This window comes from Numida meleagris, chromosome 6, assembly GCF_002078875.1.
Source record: "Numida meleagris isolate 19003 breed g44 Domestic line chromosome 6, NumMel1.0, whole genome shotgun sequence".
Taxonomy (NCBI): Eukaryota; Metazoa; Chordata; class Aves; order Galliformes; family Numididae; genus Numida; species Numida meleagris.
Window position 1 is genome coordinate 725,594 of NC_034414.1, and position 19,654 is coordinate 745,247.

Genomic DNA, 19,654 nt, shown 5'->3' on the forward strand with positions numbered 1-19,654 from the left:
CTCAGGGCAAGTACCAAGAATTAAGTGTCAGACCACAGTTTCATTGACTGTTGGTTCCCTCTGTCCAGTAAGGCTAGGGCAAAGCTTTAAAGACTGCCGAAGTAGAGAAAAACCAGATGTGTTACTGTGCATTCTGGTCTTCATTTTTACATGGTACAGGATAGGCATTTCACATGAAGATGGCACTGACAACATCCTGCCATTTGATGAACCCTTCTAATAGGTTCCTAGGAAGAAAAGGCATGTGAACTTACTACACTGAAATAAAAAAAATCAATTAAGCATGCTAGCTATATGACTGAACCAGAGCACGACCTCTGAAACACATCTCCTGGCCAAGACACTTGGCTCCCAGCCTGTTTTATGATTGCCTAAGTCACATGAGATGGAGAAGAAATCGTCCCTCCCAGACTGAAGAACTGGGATGTACCCAACAAGTAGATTCAACATGGGCAATTGCGGTAAGCAGAAAAACTGAAGCCAAGATAGACTGCTTTCCAGGAACGCGCTCCTTTTGAAGGCGGTAAAAACCACAGTGAACATCCAAAGCGGAGGATTTCGTAGCTGATGCACCTTTTACAAGCCTATGAGAGTAGCAGCATTTGGTGTATCTTAAAACAAACAAAACACTGGAAAGTACAGATTGCAAGGCTGATGAAGAAAGCTTCAAGATAAATTAGGTCAAAACTGCATAAAGACTTGCTTATAACTTAGGTTGACACTACTGTAGGAACAGAAAGACAGAAACAGGGTACGAAGTGGAAGAACAAGAATAAGGCACGAGTACGTAAAGAGGACTTTTGAACACGCAAAGCTCAAATTCTAGAAGTGCTGGAACTATAAGTTAGGTGGAAAACAGGGTGATCATTCATGATTGACCTAATTTCACCAACTGAACTGTGACAAAGTTTTTACAATAAAAAAGCATTTGCAATAACAGAGATAAAGGGAACAAACTCAAACAATTTTTTGCTTGTTTATGAAGGTTTTGTTTTGAATTGAAGTTTTCAAATTGAGGTTTTTCAAGTACAGAAAACACGTTAATATTAACTTGTCTAAAATGATTATATATAGTTGCTGAGCAGGAACAATTAAGTGCAAGTTACTTTTAATTTCAGAAGACTCTTCCTTTAAAATTATTATTTCAGAAATACAACTGTAGACTCACAGTGCATTTCACAGAGAGAAAGCCTGGAGACTAAAATCTGTAAAAATACTCATAAGAACAGAAGCATTGTAGTGAGCAGTGAGCAAGCAATCACTCAATCAAATATCTGGGTTCCAAATTAAAATCCAATTTGTTCCAATCAAAGTAGTCTCATTTAATTTTACCATTAATATGACCTAATCTTGTTATTAACTTTGGCATTGTACTTAGAGAATCAGTGATGCTTGACTCTTACTAAGTCACATCTGTAAATTCTCTAATGACAAAGACAACATTTGAACATTTGAGTGCAATACTGCGAAGATCCAACAAAGAAGTCAGCTCATAAGAAACATGTATATGAAATTGTGTGAGAACACACAACCCTCATTATGAACATACAACTGTGCCCCATCAGACAAAAGCATTACTTGAGAGTTTCTGTGACATGAAAGATAATTCTAGAATGCATTAGTCACTTGAAATGTCTTAATGACAAGCAAAAACTTGTGACCTGTTTTTCCCAGTTGGACCAAGTTTCTTGTGAATTACCAAAAAAAGTCACATAGCAAATTATCATCTTCAACTCAACACAGGCTGCTACCATTACCAAGCAAATTCAGCCCCACCCTCAGTTTCATAAGTACATAAAGCATTTATGTCAAATGGTATCAGAAAATTTAAAATAATAGCTATTACCTTGACCTTCTAGAAAGATGTGAGCATTCGGTGCAACAACATCAATTGTTAATACTTAGCCTCCCGCCTTGAGTTTAAGTTCAAGGCAACAAAACGCAATTTTGGCTCACGTGTCTTAGCCCGTAAACAGCTATTCAGAGACCTTCCTGATGACTACTGGAAACAGTAAGTATCTGTCTTGTTTAGCACAAGGCCAATGTTTTCCCTTATGAAAAGGAGTAGTAATGACACAGCATTTCTCAGCTTTGTGACAGCTTCTGTGGCTGTACCATCCATACATTAATACACTGCTTTTAGACAAGAGCACCATTGATCTCCCAAGGGATTAAGTAACTATGACGCTCCCACCTGCAGAAGGTTAAGGTGAAAAAAGTTTTCACAACTAGCAGTAGTAAGCAGAAACATGTTTTATGTGACATGGGGAAAAATACTGACTGGCATTAAAATTTCTTTTTCTGTATTAACATTAGAAATATTACTTGAGTGTCAGTGCCCCATATCAACATTTTAAATAATGAAGCATTGGCTGATTGTTTAAGTTACGTAAGCACTTCACTATAGATTTAGACAGCTCACCTTCTCTATTCTTTCTTCAGAGCACATCAGCTGAATTTGTTCATGATACTGTTTCTGGTAGTAAGTCTTCAGTGTATTGACTTTCAGTTGCATCTCCAGCTTTAGGTATTCTTTTCTGATTTCCTCACGGTTTGCAAACACATTTTTGAGAATTTCTTTGTATCTATTATAAGTGAAATATCACAATAAACGTAAGTGAATTAGCTACTAATACTTTTTATTATTACATTCTTATTTATGAAAGGCCATCCTTTACTTAGGTAAAGTCTCCAATTCAAGCTATTATAATACATAAAATAAAAATGAAGAGAAAAAAGTAAAACCTGCTACAGATGAGCAATAACGAGTTTCTGTGAATCACTAAAGGCTCAAACTCAAAAAGGGATGCAAAACTTTCAAGGCTGTCACTAAAATTAAGCCTTATATTTACGAAGATAACAGTGGGATTCAAAACAAAGACATCTAGAAACTCTTCACAGAAGTCTTGGCTCTATATCCTAAAGATTCTCATTACCTACGGTCTCTGCTTTGTGTAGCAATTTATTATATATCAGACTACTGTTGCCATAGACACACGAAGTCTCCTTCAAAAGAAGGAACATGCTAACTAGCTCTCAAGAAAAGGAAAAACGCACAGGAGTCCTCACTTGCTCACTTTTGCTGGAGTTCTGTTGTATATTTTTAATCACAGGCACTGTAGATCAGAATATCCATCGTACTTTAACACTTAATAGGCTAACAGGGAAAACACCAGTGACAGTGGATACTTAGAAGTTACTCCAACTAGACTGATGTCTCAATGGTCTCAAAATCTGCTCATCTCAAGTCTGCAACGCAAATTAGAGTAACAAGCATAAGGAAAGAGCCTACAAGGATTACCACATTGCACTATAAGTTTCCGTGGTGGTACTTTTTCCCTTCTCTCCCTAATACTGCAAGTGCAGTCCAGAATAGCCAAAAAGACGCCATATGAGTCAATTATGACACCAAAATAATTATCACGTTAAGACAGTAGTTTAAAACGCAAGTGTTCTAAAGATGTGCAAAATTAGAGAGTGTTATACACTGTTTAGTACAGAGCACCATGAAATGCTGTACAATTACTATAAAATCAAGCATAGGCTGAAGTAGAGAACAAGCTGAAGAGACATTCTTGCCATATACCTAACTTCTAGTCAACGCATTTCAGAAGTCATCATTTCATCATCTCAAGTCTGAACAACCTGAAGTGTTTCATTCCATTTTATTACTCGCATTTTAAGAACAGAGTAACTCTTCTCTACAGTTTCAGAAATTCAGGAGTCTTGCCCACAGTTCTCCAGACAGTGCTATTGTATCACTGTAGAAGTCTGTACAGATACACCATGAATTCAGAAATATTTCTTTAAGGAATAAGATGCTGTACTGCAGATCATGACAGTTTTCACTTTACACTGTTGCTATCTATACAAACAGTCACCCTGTGAGTGAATGTTTGCACAAGTGGCTGGACATTTTTTTTCCTCCCTCTACAGTATCCATAGAAACATGGTTCCTCCCACCTGCTTTGGAAATACAGCAGCAGGGAAGTGATGGCAAATTCTAGCCATTTCAACGACAGTAAGACTCCACAAATAGCTTAAGAGAAGCTGTGGAATAGTACCTCCTTCTCTACTCTAATTATTAGGAACTATTACCAGAAACTGCCTGTAAATGAACCCTTCGTGTAGTTAAAAAAAAATCAGTGTCCCAACTACAGCATCAAGCAGAGAAGCCTTCGCAAAACTCCTGCTTTGAGCTGGATTTCTCAGTAAGCAGACTTTTCTTTTTATGAAGTAATCTTCCTTACTCTTCACTTAAAAATTTTAGAGCGATCCTGTGAGCACATGCAGGGTTCCATTACCTCTGGACCGCCCAGTTTCAGAGCTCACGGACCTACTTATGGGAGGCAGTACCAAAGCCAGTATCCACTGTCAGCCTCAATAGGATGAAGACTTGAAAGTTTGGTAGACAACACGTCTCCTGGCTTTAGTCAACAGAAAGCACAGGAACGACCTCTAGGTTTGCAGAAGCAAGCAGAACGATCAGATGAACCTCTTCCGGATCACGATGGAAGACGCCATAGAAAGCTTACTGAACATTAGATTATGGTTACTGCTTTCTACTCTGTGTCAAACAGGAGGGAAAAAGTAGAGGACTACAAACAGAACCTGTACATCTACATGCAAGAACTGATCATCCAACATCATGAGTAGAATCAGTGTGAAAAGACCCTCACGAGGAAGAATGCTAAATCTACTTTATCATTCATTTCTACAGAGAAAGGAAATAGGCTTGTGTGCATCTCCATGAATATTTCAGAACATTAAAAATAATTCACTTACCAGCAAGTCCTGGCATCGAATATATCTGGCACATGAAGAAACAGTTTATAGACCTCGCTTTTGACTAATTATTGTCACACAGAATGAAATCAAGGGCAAATCATAGGAAGCTAAATCAACACTAAAGGTTAGTGCAAAAGGAAAAAAATGAGCTGGAAAACAGTCCAAAGTATCAACATCACTTGGAAATATGAAAGATAAATAACCCGAAAGTTTACTGAAACCTTGGGACTGCCAGTAGAACGGACCTCAGCTATACTGTGTTTCGTACAGAAAAGAACTGACGCAAAACGAAGTTATCTGACACTTCGAGAAGTGACTTCAATCTCCTCCTGCTCCAGCCTGAATTACTAGAATGTAAGTAGTTACAAAAATGCTATCTTAAAAGTATTTTAGCCTTTTGAACATTAACTTTGTTTGGCTCAATCTCAAAATCCTCATCATGCGATACCATTACTTAGTAGGCTCTAATAAAATTTTTCAAATGCACTCAATTTGAGGATATGCGAGTTGATGTAGCCATAGCAGTCAAAACCCTAATTTAGATAGGAGGGAGAAGAATTTAGATAAACAAGGAATGTTTTTCACAGAACCAATGGTATATATGCCACGCTAGAAAAGTGTTAATATTTAGACAGGATAAAGTAATCCATTCAATGATCTCTTAAACTTACAGTTAAATAAGGAACTTGTCCAAACTGCTAAGTTTTTGCAGATAAGAAAGACACTTTGCCATCTCCTTCCAATAAAATATCAAACTTACTCTATGATGAATTAAGAGATAACCAGCGTCCAGTAAGTGAAAGCATTTCCCCCTACACGATCTCTTAACTATTTTCTGAAGAGGTTTCACAAGCACAGCTAGAGATATCTCACAGCTTTAATTTTTTTGGTTTTGGTCCAGACATTTGATGGTAACGATACATCTTTAAACAATATATATTAAGTTTCTTCTCCTTCAGTAGATAAAAATCACATATACAATGAACCTCAACAAGCTTAAGTTTAGCCAAACAAATCTAACGAAGATTACCTCCTTTCCTTGAAAAATCTCCAAGATCCTAATCTGTTGCTAAACAGTCAATTCTGCCCGAGAGTATGGCACATTTTATACTAGCTCCATTTCAATGAAATCTTGTTGGGTACTATTCCAGTAAACGTTTGTTTTCTCTAAGCTGTAATTTGGAGAAATTGCTTTTTACTTATATCTCAGGGGCTTTCCCAGATAGAAAACACATTCAAGAGGCCAGCTAAACTGTTAACTGAACTAAGTAGGTGGATAAATATCAGAAATATATGATGAGATATGAAGGGAGATATCAAGACCCAGTAGGACTTTCAAACCAAAGCCTAACCTTCTTACGGAATATATTGACTTGTGTAACAAATACATGCAAACATCTTAAGTATTCTCTTGAGTCAATGTCACATCAGAAAGATAGCTAGGAACATCAGAAAGTCATCATGGAGGTTGAGAAATTTAAAAGCAATAGGAACTGAAAGTCTACTGATGTGATGAAGTTTTATGCGAAAAAGTAACTGAAGATCCTGCCATTCAAATCTCACAGGAAGGATACTACTGATGAAGTATTTGTCAGCCATAGCAGTATCTACGCATATAGAGCATTTATGCACTCTACATTGTCAGCCCACAAAAACAAACTGTTAAGTGGCTTTGCTGAAAGCTGGCATTCATGTGTCCCTGTGCTCCCCACCCTGAAAGGTTACTGGGTAAAATAGTTAACCAGATTGTGAGCAGAAACAACAGCATTACAACTTAGTATATACATTTGAAAAGTTTATTACGCAGTAGAGTGTCAATCTCCATTTGAAAGCACGTTCCTGGAATTACCAAATGGAGCCTTACACAAACTCTACCGTGCCACTCCCAGAAACATACTACCCCTGTAAGTCTAAACTTAACCAGTTTATTGATATCTTAAAAGCTATAGTAACTTTATCTTACTTCTAAGATATTTTCCCCCCCTTTTCAGGTTATGAAGATTCATTTCCCATTAACAACAAAAAAATAACAATTGTTTTCTGTTATTCAATGACTCTGTCTAGTTTTTCAAGTCCCATGGAATGGCCTTGCATCACCCTGCAAGATTTTACCACAGAGATACCCCTCAGGAAGCCTTTCTATCATGCTTTCCCCTTTTCTTCAATGTTTTGTATTATTTTATTACATAGCACTCAAATGTAACACTAATCTATATTGTTACATTTATCATTCTCTTTCTATCCTCAGCTTACTGTGCAGCCTACATGTACTTAACACTTGTTTGATTAATTCCTCCCCCGGCCCATCCCTCCCCCCAGCTTTTTTTTCAGTTGATTATCTGACTGGCAGTTGTTAGTCGTATCTTATTAGCAGACTTAGCAATTTTTCAATGTTAATAATAACACCTTAGTGAACAACTCTAGACCAGCTCTGTGCTACCAACGTAAACACAAACAAGATCTGCCCTGAGTATTTTTGTTTGTATTTCACTAACATCTCATTTTTGTATAGTAGGACGCTGCCAGGTCTGCAAACATGTATATATTTAATATGCATGTGCACACAAGTTCTACCAAGTTCTCCCGTAGCAAGACATGGTTTGCAGGTGTGGATCACTAATACAAGAACAAGAAAACAACATCTGAACTAAAGGCAAGTTCAAATAACTTCATAGCAATATTGCTAAGTATTGGCTCAGAGTAAGACTTCAGATACAATGAAATGTAAATTTTATCTCGAAACTTAGGTTATAATATGATAGTCAATACAATACAGTAGTTTGTACATCTGAGATTGAAAAAGGCTGTTATTTTTCCTCGAAGCCTTTAGGTTTTGGTACTCAGAACAAACTCGTTACTCCTACAGAGTAACAGGAGCTTCCAAGCAGACCATTTGTCATGAAAATCTTTTGTATTGTCAATGGAAGAATTTCATACACACAGTTATACAGAACAATACTGGTAGCCGTGGGACAAAAGTAACCACCTTCTCCATGAAATAGCTTCATTTCTATGTTGAAGGCACAGATAAGCTTAGAAAATCCCATCGCATAAGCATTTTCACAGTCATACGCTTACTTCTTGAAGTTCATTACTTCAATAAGATTGCATCTCCTATCACATATCCAAATCTTCTTGAAACCAGTAGTTAAACAAAAATTCGATGGGAATAAATATAATCCACGCCATAAAATCTACATGACAGGAGTATAACGTTGTCAGTAAGTGCTTCACAAGAAGGTAGTTACAGATGTAAGACCTTCACCGTAGATGTAATTCATGATGTCAGTAAGTCATATCAGCTTCTGTACAGTCAGAGTACATGATTATCTCGCAATATTTTATTCAATAGTTTGCATACTAAGTTAAAGTACTTCCTCAAACACACTGTATTTGTTTCATTTTTAATCCACCTTTTCAGTTTTTCTGAGCAGGAGTGTCAGTAATGCACTGCTCTATGTAAAACAAAGTTAGAAGTTGCAAAATGAATACTGAAAGAGTGACTTCATTCTACAAATACTTGTATAAATCAGGCAAACTCCAGTACTGAAGGAAAATCTTAATGCGATCAATTTACCTTTGTATTTCCGCTTGCTGATGGTTTGAAATTACAGAAGAATCCTGGCTTTGATGAATGCTTGCTTTCTTTTCTTCGTACGTTCTCAGTTTCTCCTTCAACATCATGATCTTAAACAAGAGAGGTAGCTTTTAGCTGGATTTTTTACCCTCTACTTTTGAAACCATCTTTCTGTACGTTTGTCTCAGAACACTTTACAAATAGCAGTAAGTGATATCCTCTTTGTAAAAATGAACATTTCTTGAGTCTACTCAGAATTATTAGGACAATACTTGCCCTATAGGTTCAATTACATTAAGCTTCTTGTTTTTTCAACTCAAACTTGTAACTATTACATGTCAGTGTTTTAACAATACATTTTGACATACCTCTTTCTTCTGTTCATTGCAAATTTTAACATATTGGCTTATGTGGCTGTCCAAACTAACAACGTTACTCTTCAGCTGTTAAAGAAAGGAAACAAATTATAATTCACGAAGGAGATTTTTTATTTCCCTGAATAGATTTTTTTAAGTACTACATAATTACATTTGCACTATACTCCGAGGAAAGGGATGAATACATTTCCGGCTTGGACAACGAAAGCGAGCTTTTTAGCTTTTGCAGTCATCTGCTGCATGCACACAGCCATATAGTTTTCCTCTGACCAACAGTAAAAAATAACAATAAAAAACTATGCAACAAATGTAAATTGTAGTAAAACCCCATGGTAAGTAAAAGAAATTTTGGTATTACAGTACCAAGTATTATAAAAAAAGTCAAAACAATCTGGATACTCCAGAGTAGAACACAGGAATCCCTAGAAGCTTGCCACTTGTCAATATAATCTCATTCAGATTCTTAGCTCCAGCTGAATTCTAATTGTGACAGAGCTGCACCTGGCTCTTGTGCAACCGTTCAGACACTTCTTTCATGTGCTTTACTGATCCCTGAGAACACAACGGTAAGATACCAAAACTGGTTGCGGATTCCAAGAGTTGAAGATTATTTCTAACTCTGAGGCTCGCAAGACAAAATCTTTTCAGCTAGCAGCACAGTTTCAGTAACAAACACCCAGATGAACAAAGAAGAGATAACAAAAATTTGAGGAACAAAATTAAATTGATAATAGTCTTCTGAAAGAAATAACCCTTAACATATTACTATACTTTGACAGAAGATGAATACCAGTATACTCACAGAAGACTTAATATCCTTTGCTCTGTTTGCATATTTCAGAGTATTATACGTATCATCATAAAACATAGAAGATGGACTAACAGCGGCTATCATTATTGTTCGGCAATTTCCTCCAAGGGAATCTTTCAACAAACGAGTGAGCTTGCTGTTTCGATAAGGAATGTGCTGTTTCTTGCTCTAGAAAGAAAACACGATTATGGATTAAGCAGCTGTATTTTAAATACGCTTGAATGTTTGCTTACGGTTTCAGGAATATCACTAAACATGACAAACAGCCTTAGAACTTTTCTTTTACATAAATGAACTTCCCCAAACATCACATTTATAACTCGAACAATCTGCTGTAAATCTCTTGGAATTGTTTAATACCTCTAAGAGAATTATGGGTCAGATTACTTCCCAATATCAGTATGTGTAACAAAAGTTTTGGTGATGCGAGCAACCAACATAAAAAGTAGGCTATGCTAAAACACTTCAGTTCAAAGTCTTTGAGATTGTGAAGACCTTTCTTCCAAGAACCCTCTGCTCAAAGCATTATCAGCCACGGCAAGCTGCCAAGAACTATGTCCAGTTGAGTTTTGATGATCTGCAATGATACTGACTCCACAACCTCTCCAGGCAACTCAGCTGCCTGAGTTTGCTCAGTAAAGCTTCCTTCATTACATGTACTATGAAATGGAGATTCTGTATGAGAGTCACTAGTACCCGAATTCCATACCAAATAAGCCAACGTGAATTATCTTACCTATATAAAATGGTACAGGTTCTAGATTCTGCCTTTCACCCCAAAAATATGGTGATGACAATCTGCAGCTTTGCCTCAGAGCATAAAAGGAAATAAAGCCTTTGATCAGTTTCCCCATTTGAAAGGAGAAATTGCCAGCTGACCAAGAGGTGCAAGCTAAGGACTTGAGTTTGGCAAAAATTCACGATGTTTTGTCCCTCTCCCACACAATTGTTTGTGCTCCTTCCCTTGAGCCAGATCAAAAGACTAATTTACTGCTGCAAACAAGGTGGGTGGAAGAGCAAAGAAGACCAATCAATTCCATAACGCGCAGCCTGTCTCCCCCTTGAAAATAAGCACTGGCAAATAGAACCCAAAACAAAAATGACATTTCCTGATCTGGGAAACATGACCCTACTGCCAGCAAGGAAGGAAGCATAAGTAGCTGAATGCAGAAAGGCCTGACGCGGTTACCCCTTTGACTAGTCAGTTGAGATTTAACAATCCGCTATCGCCTAGGGCATACTACCCTGCCCTTCAAACCTCTGCTAACCGTCCTCACACTAAATGAAACCAGCAGGCACTTAACAGGGTGAAAAAAAGCTTCGTTAAACCTCTTGAAATTTTTAAGTAATTCCGCACACGAAGTGAAGTTGTATTTTTGGAAGCCATTCCTGAAGAGGAAAGAAAGCTTTCCTGTACATATATGAAAATTTCAATATGGGATATTATTCTGGAGGGGAAAAAGAGACGAAGAAAAATAATAAAGAGAGAGGATGTTTTCTGGAAAATCTGTCATGTTGACTAGACAACAGATTTGTTCCCCATCCCTAGAAGCAATGAAGACATACTCTGATTCTTGTTTCTCGTTCTGTGTGACTGTAATGGAAAGCAACTAAAGGGAAGTATAGTAGCCACCTCAACTACATTCATTATAATCCAGCTGAGACTTATAAGTATCTTATAACTGTTTTATCAAATATCTATGTTATTTTCTACTGAACATTTGTACCAGTTAACATATTCCACATTGATTTTCTTCACCTTCAAGCAGATACTCTACTTCACAGATCCTGCCCAACAAAATATTGAAATAGGTACAATGCTTAAAAAAATTGATTGTTGTAACAGGATCATACTTTGAAAAGACCCAAGGAAATACAAGGATTCTGACTGGCCTATTTGAAAGTCAGTTTATAGCCAGAAGATAGAAGAAAAACAAAGATTAAAAAAACATAGTATTTGATGCAGTAAAAAAAGTACACAGCAACATTCCTAAGAGATTTAATGACAAGACAGCTTTGGACATAGACAAGGGTAAAATGACAACACTGGAAAGAAAGATACACTTAAAGACAGGTGAGAACATTAACAACAGTATGAAAACATACTTCAGGGAACTAACCTTGGGAAAAAATTAGAGGAGGGAAATGTATTACAGTAACCAAGTCAAGTATACAGAAAGACAAAAGATAAGTAATTACAGAACAAACAAGGAAACAAGCGTGTCTATGGAAGCTTTTCCTGATACTCTAAAAAAGTATCTTGTTGAAAAGCAGTTCACAAACAATTGTATCATTTCAACACTGCTTTTCAGCATTTATTTCAAGTTCCTAAGCTACTGACAATACAACACACATTTAATCAAATGATGCCTACAAGTTTAACCACAAATTGAGGTGGAAAGAAATGAAATAAGTTTCTCCAAAAATACATTTCCATAAGTCCCAAGAAGCTCTTTTTCCTCTTCTGTAAAAGGATTCTTCCGATTTTTCATTTTAGAAGTTCAAGATTACTAATTTAACTTCCATGCGCGAAACATACCACACTTTTGCCAATAAAAAGAATCCTCAAATGTATCTTTAGTACATTGATAAACTTGTTAGAAAGCTATCCATTAATTTCTATTCCTGTGCAAACGGTGTGTTTTACAAAACGGAAAGAATTAGGAGGTAAGAAAAAAAGAACAAGAAACTGTTTTATTGCCAGCAGTCGGACAAGAGAGATTACACAAGAGAAGCTTCCAGAGATCAAGAGACAGTGGCAATTTTCTCTTAAGGAGTTCTTCTCCCATTCTGTACACATCTGGCATTGCCCCAGATCTGGAGCAATGAACTTGTACCAGCTCCTTCAGGACCCTAGGATGCATGTCCTCAGGCCCAATAGACTTATACACGGTTGATAACAGGCAGAATCCAGAGTAGTTTAAGCAGTGGTAACAGTTTAAAGCCTTAGTATTTCTGCTCTGAGTTTAGGCAACAAAGAATAGGACATCTTCATCCAATACTCTTTTATGCGAAGGAAAAAAACCTAACCCTGTAGTTTAGCCAAACAAGCCTTTGACTTGAGGCAATCCAAGGGATGCTGGTTCCAATCATCAATATAAAATGGATATGAAATATAACGATACTTAAAACACATTCTTTCTCTTTCATGTGGAAATTACTGTCAGCATCAAAGCTCACGTGGTTAAAATTAAGCTACATCAGATGATTCAGTAACTAAGAAGTTTATAAAACAACTCCCTCCCTATCTCATACCTCAGCGGAGTCTACAGAGGCTCTATTCTTAAGAGAATCAAGACCCTAACATGCACATTTTCCGATATACTCCACAGTGACATGCTATGAAGAAATTATAAAGATACAGTAAGAGTCAAAAAGATGCAGCACTTCATGCTCAGTACGTTTGAGAACATCTCCACGAGACTAGAAGTCGAAGACAGCTTGGGAAATCGGCACATACCTTTGGATCTGCCAAGGCATTAATGATATTTCCAAGAGCTAGCAGGGAGCGGTTAATATTTGCTCCTTCTCGGAAACGAGCCCCCTTAGCATTTGTAGCACTGGCGCGTTCAGATCCTGCGAGGTCAATGAGGGACATTTTGGCGATCCGAACATTTTGACTAATGCTAGCTATTTTGTCTTGTTGTCTTAAGTAAATCTACAAGGCAAAAAAAAAAGTTAGTTAACCACTATCCAGTCTCTTATTACTCTAAGCACCGAGTTAACTTCACAGCGCAACAACTATTTTCAGAAATTCTCACTGGAATCCTTTTGGGATTCTAAGTTAAACCTTTTCATACTCATCAACAGGCAGTTTGTCCTAATGGAACATAAAATCATTTCTGACACCTCAAATCCACCTGCTTCAGGCAGGAAAAAGAAGTTGAGTATGGTTGTACTGTGTTTGGCTGGAGAGTAGTTAGTTTTCTTTGTAGAAGCTCATAGGTTGCTGTCTTTCAAGTTTAGGACAGTTCAACTGTGACAGTGTTGATAACACTAATGTTTTCACTGTCGCTGAACAGTACTTAAAAAGTATCAAAGCCTTCTCCATTCCTAAGTCAGCCCCCGCTCCACCCCAGCAAGTCAGCTTGAGTGGGCAAGTAGCTAGGAGAGGACAACTCTGAAAGCAGACCTGATCTGAATAGCAATATTTTGCACTTGAGATCTCGCTCAGTGATAAAACTGGTTGCGTTTTTCGAAAGCAGTCACTGCACAAAGACTGGCTAGGCATCACTCTGCTAGTGGTACCTGACTACTTTAGTCTCACTTTTTGTGTCCTCTTTAAACCGCCTGTATTTCAAACCACACGGTTTCCCCACCCACCCCTTTTTGCCCTTCCTATTTTCTCTCATATTTCACTGGGGGGGAGTAAGCAAGTCTATACCAAATGTAAATGTTTCTGCAGCAAACATACAGTAAAGACCCACTGTACTATTTCTGATAGGGTCAATATACAAGAAGAGAGAATAACTACTCTGTATTTATCTTGATCAAGGAGCTATCTCAGGCTGGTAACGCTCTACCAAAATCCAGTAACAACCATTAGTCAACTAGAAAAAGGCGGAGTGAGAGTCAAATCATGTTCTATGACACAAGCATTTGTAAAAACTAAAAAACGTACAGGAAATGCCCCAAAGCACGCTGCTTCCCATTTCTTCGTCCACCAGCAGAACCCTTTCAATGTTATGTAAACAAAGGAAATAGATGCAATAAACTGACATAAGCAGCTACTTACAGTACTAGCTGACGAGTTTGTAATTATTCCTTAGAGATGCCAATGCTGCTAATAAGGGCATCAGGTAGATAGTACATCTAAATGCCCCCTTTAAGAAGCGTACGGTTGCGAGTTTACTTAGCTTAAACCAGTACGCGATAGTTTATATATGAACCTTCCACTTACACTGGATCAATGTAGCTTGCGACAGCATTATTCCATTTCAGCATCACGTGCAGATGCAGTATTTACATAAGACAATTATTTCACATACACGCTTCTGTATATATGACATATTCCCATCATAACCCAAGTATCAAGTCACTTCTGTGAAAAAGGCTTGACACCCATTCGTTGTTAATTTAACTGTCATTCCAACGCTGCCATGACTTGCTTTTCTCTTTGAAAACAAACATCATTAGTAGATACTTAAATCATAGAGTCGAGATAAACAATTATCTACCGAAACAAAGAATGACTTTTAGCAGTTAGGTAAGAGATTTTCTAGTAAGCAATTGCATATCTTTAGTGATAGCTAGCAAAATTTCAGGATTACCTCATTACAGAAAAGCAGCATATTAGGAATATCACAAAGAACAAACACAAAAGAAGTGTTAATCTACAATAGTCTGTTGACACCATCCTTGAAATAGAATCCAGCTGTTTTGTGGAAGAATTGTGCCTCTGATGAAATGCTGATTACACTGCTGAACATGCTCTTAGAGCCATGACAGGGCAATGTCAAGTCTTCATATTGAGATTTACTTTGCGATTAAGTTAAACTATCCAGACATTTGTCCATGAATACTAAATTCTAGCACGCATGCTATCTAACCAACTGCAGTGCCTTATGGGAACTGACTGAGAGACAACCAGTGCATCTAATGCAATCATAGCTACTCTGCCAGCCACTACTACCACCAGGACACAGGAAAAAAAAACCAAACAAAAAAAGAGGAGGAACCTAGAGAGATTAGTTCAACTATAAATCTGTCCCTTTTCTCAAGTTCAAAGCAACACCTGTAGTAGTTTTAGAAGTCGTACGAAAGCTGTTAACAGTGAGCAGCAGAAGCTTACACTACTATTTATTTTTCAAGTCAGATGCTTTAAGTATTTTGTAAACAATCCTTTCAACTTTATTTGAACTCTTTGATGCATCATACAATTTTTGGGTATATCCATATGCATAGACAACAGAAGTTATTTTCAAACCCCTTAATGGTACCTACACGAGTCAATGACCATGGTGCTTTCGTTCAATACTTTACAAACAAGCTGCATCCTAAATTCCTTTTCATGTATACTGTAATGCTGTAATGCTATAGTGTGATGGGAAGTACAGCAATAAGACTGGAGTGGCACAAACCAAGGCTGCAGCAAACGAGAACACGACCAAATGCAGCAGCTGTGGCTGCAGAAACAAGAAAAAGAAAAAGCTGCTTACCTTTAGAAGGCCTCAGGTCAGCAGGGATCTCCAGCAAGAGACACCCCCACCTCCCCTGCCAACCCTTAAATGAGGGCTGGGAAGGGGTGGATCCTGGCTCCACCCTTTCCAGTCACTCAAGAGCATTGCATGCACCCGACCTCCCCTGGGTTGGCCCTGCCTTCCCACCAGGTGCTCAATGACTGGTTCAGGCCATGACTTAGAATTGCTGCTACGTATACATCCACAGAAATTGAGTTTACAGTTCCCACAACATTTAGATTCAATGGGATCTTTCAGTTCATTAAGTTTTTACTTCATTCCCAACAATGACAACCCATTCACCTTTAAACACTTCTATTTTATTCCAGTCGGCTCTCTAAGCAGAAATAGATTGCAACAATGCATTTAAAGAAAGATCAAGTCTGCTCAATATGTTTCTTTTGCTCATACATCCCAACGAAACTGCAATAAAATACAAACATACTCGTTCTGTCAATATAGTTGATTTCATCATCTGGTGCTTAAGCAATTTTTGCTAATGAGTAAACATACCTACACTGAGATCAATTTGCCAGAGTAAACAAACAACACAGGCTGGAGAAGATGAACTCTCCAACATCTCTATTCACTTAATTGCTTGCCTTCCTGTTAAAAATACCACTACACTGCAACAGCTACCTAATTTACTTAATTGCCTGCCATTTTTAGAAATGGACTGAGATGAATGCAAAGCCTGCCAGATAAAACAAATCTGAACTTTCTGCTGTCAAGTAAAGGTGAACAAGATGAGACACTCCAGCCCCAAGTAAACAAGGAAATCGGCCATTTGTGCTCTGAGCTCCATCTGTGGTGCTGCACTTCGTGCCTTGTTAAAGATGGCATGCATAGGTGACATCGCAGCAGTCAAGCCACACAATTTGCTAAGAAAGCATTGCTTTGAATTTATGACCATTGGCAAGAACTCCGAGGAAATCGGAAAGGACGATTTCAAACAGAAGCCTAAGGTATAGGAAAACCAACACTTTTAGTGAGGGGATTTCCCTGTTAGGTACTTCAGAAATACGTAAATACGTAAGACATTTACTGTCTATTATTAATATTAATGACTGAAATTTAGATCTAGAGTGCTTACTTTACAGTTATTTGTATTTGAGTAATCCACATGATCATATGTACTTTTGACTACCATTATTAAGCATTGCTTCAGTTCGCAAGCACAGTTAACATCTGCCTAACAGTTAAATAATGACTGAGCTGTAATGCAAGGACAAGAGCTCAAGTTGCTTTGTAATATTTTGCAACACCCAGAATAGCAACATAAAAAGATGATGTGATTTGCCATAGGCAGTAGCCATTGTATCATGAAGTTTTAGCTAACATTTTTTATTCCAGTTTGTATTCAAGAGCAGTTGGAAGGACATTGTGATGGTCTACAAAGAGCAATAATCTTTAGAGAAATCTTTAACACTAGCACATTTGTACAACATATGTAAAACCCTTATTCTACAGAAACTAGAAACATGCATTTTGCTTTCTTGGTTCAAGTACGTATCAGTTTAAATACTGGTATAATTGCTTTAAAACTGGCTATATACTAAAATACAAGAAATCCTGAATCAACGTAAAACCAAATAAACAACACACAGAAAAGTAGTGCTTGGAATGTTCAGATCATAGCAAGATGAATAATGACACTCTGTAAAGTATTTCTTGTGCAAGAATGCTGAGTGGCATAAGAGCAACATAAAAGCAGAAAGCATTAAAAGCCCTTCTAAAGTTTAAGTCTACAATATCAAAGCATATTTTTAACTCAAAAACACAGTTTTAGAGAAAAGATATTTCTAAGAACTACAATTGGAATTAGAAAGCTTTTCATTGTCTTTGCTTCTATTCAGTATGAACAGTGAACTGGAACACGTTTAGCTCTGTGCACTGAAATTAAGGTTTGATATATATATATTTAAAAGCTTCCATTGTATTCAAGTTTAGGCAACAAGTAAAACAGAAATGCTGGTGTACACCTGCTATATCATCTTACCTGGAAGACGGCATGGGAACGAGAAGAGGAGGCATTGACATCTGTGGGATGTTGTGTCCTATTTTTATTTCCGTAATCCAACATTTGAAGGATTTCCTCTGCTGATTTAGGCTTTAAAAGTAGAGCACAGGGTAAGTACACTTTTCTTCCCCCCTCTTTCTCATAAGCTGTACAAGATTTTTAAGTGGTTCTAATATATACATATAAATAGATCAAAACAGATAAAAATGAACATTCACCTTTAAAGACAAATGTACTTCAAAATAGAGTTATTAGGAAGTGCTGTTTTGGAATTGAGGCCCTTCAAATGAACTCAGCTGAAATCATTAAAGCACGTAAACGAAGTACTTAATAGCTTCAGAAATTGAAAACACTTCTTCTTGAGAACAAAAAATACAAAGAAAACATTAACCCCCCCCCCAAACCTTAAATCTGCAAGTACTACCCACAGTTCGAAAGCAGTCTTAAGAACTCCTTAATCTTTTTTTTTGTACTAACGCTTCAAACATTAATATATTACTGTTGTTGTCCAAGACCCAGTCACAACAGCAATTCTTCCAAAACCGAAGCAGCAAGCCAACAGTGCCCGTTTGATAATAAAGATGATTTTTTTAATCCATTTCTGCTGAAGAATACCAGTAGCTTTTTCATAACATGTATTTTAATTATTAGGTTTACAGATCACTAAGTTACTCATGATGATTGCTAAAAAAAAGCCCACAAGGTAGTTCCTATGTTGCAAACAACTTCCACTGTGCAATCAGAACTTAATTAGACCTCAAATATTTTGAGGCCTCCTGAGTTTCAGTATCTACTTACATACCTGATGTAACGTTAGCCCTTGAACCACCACCCCTTTCTGGGCATCTTCCCGGACAGCTAGCGGTCCCGAGTTCACCAGAAGATCACGGATCTGTTCATTGTACACCTTTAAAAAGGAATTTAATATCTCTTTAGGAAAGTGACCCTACCATAGCTGGCAGGATTGGATATGAATGGCAATCTCAGTTTTACAACTATTTTAAGAATAAGTGTTAAATTTTTCAATTATCTTCAATCTTGGCCTGTGGAAGCACTTGAAATAACTTCATTCCTCTTCTTTACTCTCCTCCCCTAACACTAATGACTATTCCACTATGACTTGGTGGGGGCTAGAATATAACAGTAACTTTGCTACTACTGCTTTGCAGCAATGCCAAGATAGGTACTCGTAAGAACAGAAACGTGATGTCAAAAAGGTGGAGGTAAGAGAGGCCAGCAGCAAAGACCAAAACAAATATTTGTAGTGGGCTAATCAGTACCACAGCAGCTCTCACCAAAGTACTTTATTAACCTGAGATACAGTAAAACTGAACTGAATGTTATTGAAAAGGCATTAACTATCTTGTAGTTGTGCAATTTCACAGCGTTTACAGGAAATTATTGCTAACATCCCTGACCAAGTATTTTCTTCTACTCTTCAACAGCTGTTCAAAGGAACTTAACTAATCTGCAGGACAGGAATCACTCAAACGTGAAATCAATGTGTTAGAAGAGATTGGCCTTTTTGGGAAGGTAGGAAGACAAAAACAGGTGCCTATCAATAACATCAAATTTCTTGAGCACAATTCAGTTACAGTCCCAGCAGGGATACATTTCATAAAGTCCCAGAATAGTTCATAGTGGGTAGGAGAACAGAGGAAATAAAAAGAAATAAAACTTGATTTATAAAAATAGGCCTTAAAAGCAGCATACCGAATCCAAGAGCTGGCTTACCTCTAAATAAGACACAGCGATATTGCATATTTTTTCTTCTTTTATTTGATCCATGCAATTGTAAAGTGCCATCATGGTTAAATACATGACTCCAGGATCTTCAGGGGAACCTAACATTGTGTGAGTCTTTCCAGCCCCCGTTGCACCATACGCAAGCACTGCATTAAG

The 19,654-nt window shown here is 37.4% G+C and overlaps 1 protein-coding gene across 2 annotated transcripts in view; it reads right to left on the reverse strand.

The window, feature by feature from the left end:
* KIF18A (kinesin family member 18A) overlaps positions 1-19,654 on the reverse strand; it is a 43,786-nt gene that overhangs the window by 22,421 nt on the left and 1,711 nt on the right. For both annotated transcript variants that reach the window (XM_021401085.1, XM_021401087.1), the window contains exons 3-10: positions 19,487-19,644; positions 18,555-18,659; positions 17,732-17,842; positions 13,014-13,211; positions 9,545-9,721; positions 8,734-8,808; positions 8,366-8,475; positions 2,423-2,585 (exon numbers count right to left, since the gene is read on the reverse strand). In XM_021401085.1, the coding sequence (XP_021256760.1) occupies positions 2,423-2,585; positions 8,366-8,475; positions 8,734-8,808; positions 9,545-9,721; positions 13,014-13,211; positions 17,732-17,842; positions 18,555-18,659; positions 19,487-19,644 (1,097 nt within the window). The remainder of the gene's footprint in view (positions 1-2,422; positions 2,586-8,365; positions 8,476-8,733; positions 8,809-9,544; positions 9,722-13,013; positions 13,212-17,731; positions 17,843-18,554; positions 18,660-19,486; positions 19,645-19,654) is intronic.